The sequence below is a fragment of the Glycine max genome, chromosome 16 (genome assembly GCF_000004515.6).
Source record: "Glycine max cultivar Williams 82 chromosome 16, Glycine_max_v4.0, whole genome shotgun sequence".
NCBI classification, from domain to species: Eukaryota; Viridiplantae; Streptophyta; class Magnoliopsida; order Fabales; family Fabaceae; genus Glycine; species Glycine max.
The window spans coordinates 34344010-34350946 of NC_038252.2; the positions used below are offsets into that span (position 1 = coordinate 34344010).

Here is a 6937-nt window from a genome sequence, read left to right on the forward strand (position 1 = left end):
GCATGTGGTCCTGGCCACACAATGACTGTCACAAGTGTCACGTGAATGCTCAGAAAAAAGCAACAACATAAAACAACAAGAACAACCGAGTGCAGTGAATCACGTGTGTCTCACACCACCCTTAATAGCCGCATCATTTCATGCATGCCTTTTTCACTGAGTGGCACAAAAGGGTAATTTCCACTCAAAGGAAAAGGTTAGTTCTGTAAATTCAAACCCCCATTCACGTTTCACAGGCTGCGCTGTCATCATTATTATTTTTATCCCTAACTTGCTCCTGCTAGATCTTAATTATTAAGGAATCTTAGTTGCATGAAACGTATCATGTGATAATAGTTAGTTATTAATGTTTAGTACTACAAATTCTTAAATCTCCTCATTTCAACTTCCACTTGTCGCGGAGATTAAGATCTAATTAATATAATACTATAGCCACGTGAAGATGTGAAACTACAAGTGGCTTAAACCTAAACAAATGATTTTTTTTTTTTTTTCTGTAGTTTTCAATCTTCCATTGTTATAAGAATTTCAAAGTTTGAGCAAGCAATCCATTTCCATTTATATCTATATATATAAATATAAAAGAGAATATTTCTTGTTAGTGAGTTGGCAAGAGTAAATTACAAATAAATGGAATTGTTAAAAGTTAGTGAAAGATGGAGATATTCAAACCAATTTGAGTATGCCCTACATCCCAAATTAACTTGATTCTGTTGCGGTTCACAAAAATTAACTATTCGTTTTGGGACATGAAGAAAAATAATTAACGTTTTACGTACTTTGGGAATGTCTCAGTTATGATAGACAAGTTCAAACAAAAATAATAAAATACTTAATATTACTACTAAGTTGAAGGGTTTGAAACTTGAAAGACAAATTTTTCTGTATGGATCAAAGAGCTATCTTAAAAATTTATAGTGTAAGGTGTAAGGAAATGATTTTATATTAAAAAGACTCCATTGACTAAATTTTATAGTTTTACACAAATTCACTTTTATTTTTTGATTTAAGTGCTTTTATGTTTACTGATGTTTTGATAGGCTCTACATCTTTTGGAATCTGAAATCTTTATTTTTATTTGATATAAATGAATATAATTAATAAAATAGGACTACAATGATTTAAACATATATTGTAATTATAATGTGAAAATTTATGAATGTTTAAAATCTTTGATATTGCGAGAAAAAATGAATCATATATTAGATAATGATGTAATTTTTTTTAAAATTCATTAATATATTTTCCGACTCAATGTTTAAATAACTAATTCTATCTTATTTATGAAACTTTGTTCATTCACTTTTTATTGATACATATTAACCCTCAATCTATATGGTTATCTACATATAATCGCTTTTAATAATGCTCTTTTCAGAGATAGGATAAGATGATAACTGGTCATGCATACGTATGAATTCAACTTAGCAATGCTATATCTATCTTCCATATAAAAAAAAAAAAAAAACTATATCTATCCTACAGCTCATAATTCTGTATAGGAAAATGATGTTATTAATGAACAACTCTAGCCATGTGTTTACATCCTTAGAAAAAAGCAGAAAAAAAGATAAAAATTGACAAGTGACGCAATGAAAATAAAGAGAAAAAATGAATATCAATTTAGCATTTTACCGCATATTCAAATCAAACTTTCAACAGTTCAATAAAAGATTTACCTGATTTTTATGTATAACATAATTTCTTTCAATTTAGTTATATAACATAACATTATATATCATTTTATTAATATACTTTTTTTTTCTGTTTTTTTTATGCAGTTATATATAAAATGAAAGAGATCAAAATAATGTAAAAAATAAAATAAAATATTAGATACAGTTTTATTAAACTTTGATAAATAAAACTGTAATTTGTTTTATGCAAAATTCTCATCAGTTTTAATTTATATTCCTTTTTAATTTCCACAAATATCCTTCAAAGCCAATCCATTGTATACTACAAACGTATTACGTATGCAATCAAATAAAGTATTCTAGAATTCCAGAAAAAATGAAATGAAATATTCTAAAATACTAAAAAGCTTTCCTTTATTACGTAATTCACCAAATAAAATATTTGAAAAATATTCAACTCTTACACGTCAAAATATTAAAAAAAATCTACTTATAAATATGGTCAACAAATAAGTATATAAAATCATCAACCTTACAAATTTTCATATTTCAAAAAAATTAATCTTCGATCAAACAAACTTAAGATATCCTGATGAACACCTAAAAAACTTAAAAAAATTCTTACTTTTACAAAACAATATTATAATTTCCCACATCATAATTTTTATACAAGTGCGACATTAAAATTTATTTATTTTTTACTATGATTCATACTATACAAAATTCTTAACTCGACACTTTAATTTCTTTCATTTGAATACAATGCTATTAATATAGAATATTCATTTTTAATAAGATTTTTTTAAATATTTTTTTATCTACAAGCTTAAACTAGATCTTTTTAAATAAAATTTAAAAAGATAAAGTCCAATGGATTAACTATTTGTTATTTAAGGATTTTCAGATTTGAACACTAGTCATATTCTCTCCCAAAAAGCAAGTAAATAATAATAATTTATCAAAAAAGTCTAGTTTAATTGAGGATGGGTGAGTTTTGTAAATTTTTTAATATCATAATTTATTCTTAATAATAATAATTAGATAAGTGAGGTGGCAATAGTTTGGCGCAAAAATGGAGGTAACCGGAGGATATAGACTGCAGGGGAAGTGAACCAAGACACAAACATAACACAAGAAGAGAGAGAAAGAAAGAATGAATGAATAAATAATCATGCACTCTCTTTCTATTCTTCTTCTTTCTATCATAACATAACTATGATATCAACACCATATAATAATTAATAGCAATAATTTAGTAATACTCTCTTCATTGTCAATTCCATCTTCACTTCACTTCACTTCTCTGTTCTGTTGAATATTCAATCATTCGCAAAACGCATACTTTTCTCTTCATTCTCAGCTTTTTTCTTTCATTTTTAATTCTCCGTTTTCCAAATCCATGATTGCATCTCGCCGCTGCGAAACCGTTCCGCCACCGTCGATTCCCGATCTCCGGTGACCCGAAAATGCTCCCTTTCGCGCATCCGAATCCCACCATGGGAAGCCGCAACAACAACAACAACAACGCCACCGCCGAGACGGTTTTCGCCGCCGCCAACGCCATCGTCGCCGCCGAATCCAGAGTCCAACCCACCGACGCGCCGGTGAGTTTCTCTCTCCTCCTTTTCTCTCTCTTGTTTGTGTCTGTGTACGTGCGCCTGATTCCTCGCTTTTTTTTCCTTTTCGATTTTCAAAATTCGATGCCGTTTTGGTTACCGAGAAAAGAAAACAACGTGCGAAAGGAGTAGGATCTTGTGTTCTGTGTTTGCTGTTTCGTGTTTTGTATTTTGTGTTTTTATGTTTCTCTCTTTTTCTGTTTTTTTTGGTTAATTTTTTTGTTTTGTTTTTTTTTTAAATTTCCATGATGGTGAAGGTCTGGTCTAGTCTTTTATTATTGGACTATATGGTGGTGGCGTTGAAAGGTTTGAAATTGTGAATCGCTTTTTCTTTTTCTGTTTTCGTTTTGTTTTGAACATCTCAAACTGTATCGTTTGTGGCTTTAAAAAGTGTAAAAAGAAGGGAACTTAGTAGTGTGGATCCTGGGGTGTCTCCCTTTTTTTTTTTTTTTAATTTATGAATTTATGTTTCGTAATTAATCAGAGACAAGGGTTTGCAAGTGAAGAAGCAAAAACAGCCTTGAATTTTTATTTTTTGTTTGCATAGTTTTTACTGTTTTCTGCCTTCTGTGTGTGCTATGATTAATTTACCTATCTATCAGAGGTTTAATATCATTATTTTTAGTACATAATATTTGTGTTAATTAACTCTTGAGCTATTTAATCTGCAGTTTAGTGTTCTGCAATTCAAGTTAATGTCCTCTTTGTAGTGCATGGTTAAGTGAGATACCATCTTTTGGGAGATAGTTTTGAGTTAACAACTTGACATGATGATGATTTCATAAACTTTCTTTCCTTGCAAATGATGAAAATTTTGGATTAAATTGAGAGCATTGTGCTTTGAGTTCTTCTGGCCTGTTATGTGGTTCTAACTCTAATGCGAATTAAAACTGATGAATTGATGATTATATTATCATGGGGACTGACTTCAGTTATCTACACATACTGTCTACAATCGGTCCGACAAACTGCTATTTTTATCATGTTGCTGACCTTCGATTGTGCTTTTAATAAGCTTTCCAGGTTTTATTATGGCTAGGTGCTTCTGGGTTACTCAAACTTACGTTTCAAAAACATATCAATTCAGTTAATTTGTGAGAATTTGGTCATTGGTCAATGTCTGAAATTGGCGGCGCTGTAAAACAAAATTGTCCTGCCGAGTAGCGACAATGGAATTTAGTTCTCATTGAATGCTATTTGCAAATAGGATGAGTTTGAAAATAGATTGTGGTGGTAATGATTGCTCCGGCAATGCATTTGGGTGATATTGGTGGTTTTTCTCCTTCTGTTAAAGGAAGGAAGTCATGCTTTTCGTGTCGCTATTCAGCAATGATTGTTCTGTCAATGTGATTGGCTGATATTGGCGGTTTTTTCCTCCTTCTGTTGAATGAATGAAATCATGCTTTTTGTGTCGCTATTCGGATTCTTTATATGTCTACTAGTGATGTTTCTTCATGCGATTTTTCCATGTACTATAAAAAATGTTATGCACTCATTTGAAATTTAAATGTTTGTTGATTCTTTTGATTTGATTGCTGACATATATTTTTCATATCTCTGGTGTAATTAGCTATGTCTGTCAAACAGTTGACAGACATAGAAAACTTAGACTTTTCTTCTTTTCTTTGCAATGGGTAGGCTGATGAATCAGTCTATATGCTTTAGTAGCACCCTGTCCTCGTTAGTGGCTATTGGAAATTGAAGACTGCTACAAAAGATTTTTTGAAGAAAGTCAATGTGTGTGTATGTTGATTAGCTATCAGAAATTAGATGTGCTTACTATGGAAACTAAAATTCTAATGGATATTCCATATCTGTGTAATATCTTTTGTTTTGGCCACACCACTCTTTTGTCCTTAAATATTGAACCACGTATAACTTAAACCTGAGAATTGGATAATGTGTAACAAAATTGCCAAAATGATAATAGTCACAGATCACGATATTTGGTGCTAATTTAGAGAAATTCAGCACTATTTTTGGTATATCCTAAAAATTTTCTCTGTAAATGGATTGATATTGCTAGTGACTGTGACTAATGTTTTGATTTTGTTACAACTTCTGATATATAAATTTTTTTTCACTAACTGCAGAAAAAACGTTGGGGAGGCTGCTGGAGCCAATATTGGTGTTTTGGATCTCGTAAGAGCAGTAAAAGCAGCAAGCGAATTGGCCATGCCGTCCTTGTTCCAGAACCTGCTGCTCCAACAGGTCCAGCTGCTGCTGCTACTGCAGCTGCACCAAATCCTTCAACCGCCATTGTAATGCCGTTCATTGCCCCTCCATCTTCTCCTGCATCTTTTCTCCAATCTGATCCACCATCTGGTATTCAATCACCACCTGGATTACTTTCACTCTCTGCTCTTGCGGCCAATGCTTACTCTTCTGGTGGTCCTGCAACCATGTTCACCATTGGTCCATATGCCTATGAGACCCAGTTAGTTTCTCCACCTGTATTTTCAGCCTTCACAACTGAACCATCCACTGCTCCATATACTCCCCCACCTGAATCTGTGCAGCAAACGACACCTTCGTCCCCTGACGTTCCATTTGCTCAATTGTTGGCATCTTCACTGGACCGGGCTCGCAAGTGTAATGGGCATCAGAAGTTTCCATTATACAATTATGAATTTCATCCTTATCAACAATATCCTGGAAGCCCAGGTGGCCAGCTCATATCACCCGGATCAGCATTTTCAACTTCTGGCACCTCAACCCCATTCCCTGATAGACCCCCTACTCTTGAATTCCCCAAAGGGGAAACACCAAAGATCTTGGGTGTTGAACACTTCTCCACCCGAAGATGGGGTTCTAGACTGGGATCTGGATCATTGACGCCAGACAGTGCATGGCAAGGTTCAAGACTAGGTTCGGGATCCTTGACTCCTGATGGTGTTGGGCTTGCTTCGCGATTAGGCTCTGGGTGTGTGACACCTGATGGTCTGGGGCAGGAATCCAGGTTAGGTTCTGGCTGTTTGACACCTGACAGTGCTGGGCCAACCAATCAAAACAACATCTCTGTGCAAAACCAGATTTCTAAGGAAGCAACTCTTGCAGATTCAGACAATGGACATCCAAGCAATGCAACATTGGTTGATCACAGAGTTTCATTTGAATTAACCGGGGAAGATGTTGCCCGGTGTCTTGCAAATAAAACTGGGGTATTGCTTCGAAACATGTCAGGGTCTTCACAAGGTATACTGACCAAAGACCCTGTTGACAGAGAAAGGGTGCAAATAGACACCAATAGTAGCTGTAACGCGTGTACAGAGAAAACTGACGATAAGCCTGACAATCCTGTAGGAAAAGGAGAGCAATGCCTTCACAAGCAAAATTCTGTAAATTCTTCCAAAGAATTCAATTTTGACAACAGGAAAGGTGATGTTTCTGTTACTACTGGCAGTGGCTATGAGTGGTGGACTAACAGGAAGGTTGCTGGGAAGGAAGGTAGATCAGCCAACAGCTGGGCTTTCTTCCCAATGTTACAGTCAGAAATGAATTGAGGTTTTAGTGTATTGCAACATGACTTAACCTGTATGGTATAAAAGCAAAAAGGATTTTCCATTTCTCTGCAGAACCTTTAGTATACTGAAATGTATATTTGAATATTTGAAGACCTTATCTTGAATGCTGCTGTTCATCATATACCTTTGAGGAAATTGTAGTAAATTGATGATTGGATAA

The 6937-nt window shown here is 33.9% G+C and overlaps 1 protein-coding gene across 1 annotated transcript; it reads left to right on the forward strand.

The window, feature by feature from the left end:
- The first annotated feature begins 2705 nt into the window (after positions 1–2705).
- On the forward strand, positions 2706–6937 carry LOC100806399 (uncharacterized). The gene is made up of 2 exons (XM_003548985.4): positions 2706–3241; positions 5347–6937. The coding sequence occupies exons 1-2, from the start codon at positions 3104–3106 to the stop codon at positions 6754–6756; spliced, it is 1548 nt and encodes a 515-aa protein (XP_003549033.2). The 5' UTR covers positions 2706–3103; the 3' UTR covers positions 6757–6937.

Bases quoted from the DNA above. Each gene is read 5' to 3' on its own strand.
- LOC100806399 (XM_003548985.4), top strand. From the start codon at position 3,104: ATGCTCCCTTTCGCGCATCCGAATCCCACCATGGGAAGCCGCAACAAC. The intron at 3,242-5,346 runs GTGAGTTTCTCT...CACTAACTGCAG, and splicing joins TCCAACCCACCGACGCGCCG to AAAAAACGTTGGGGAGGCTG.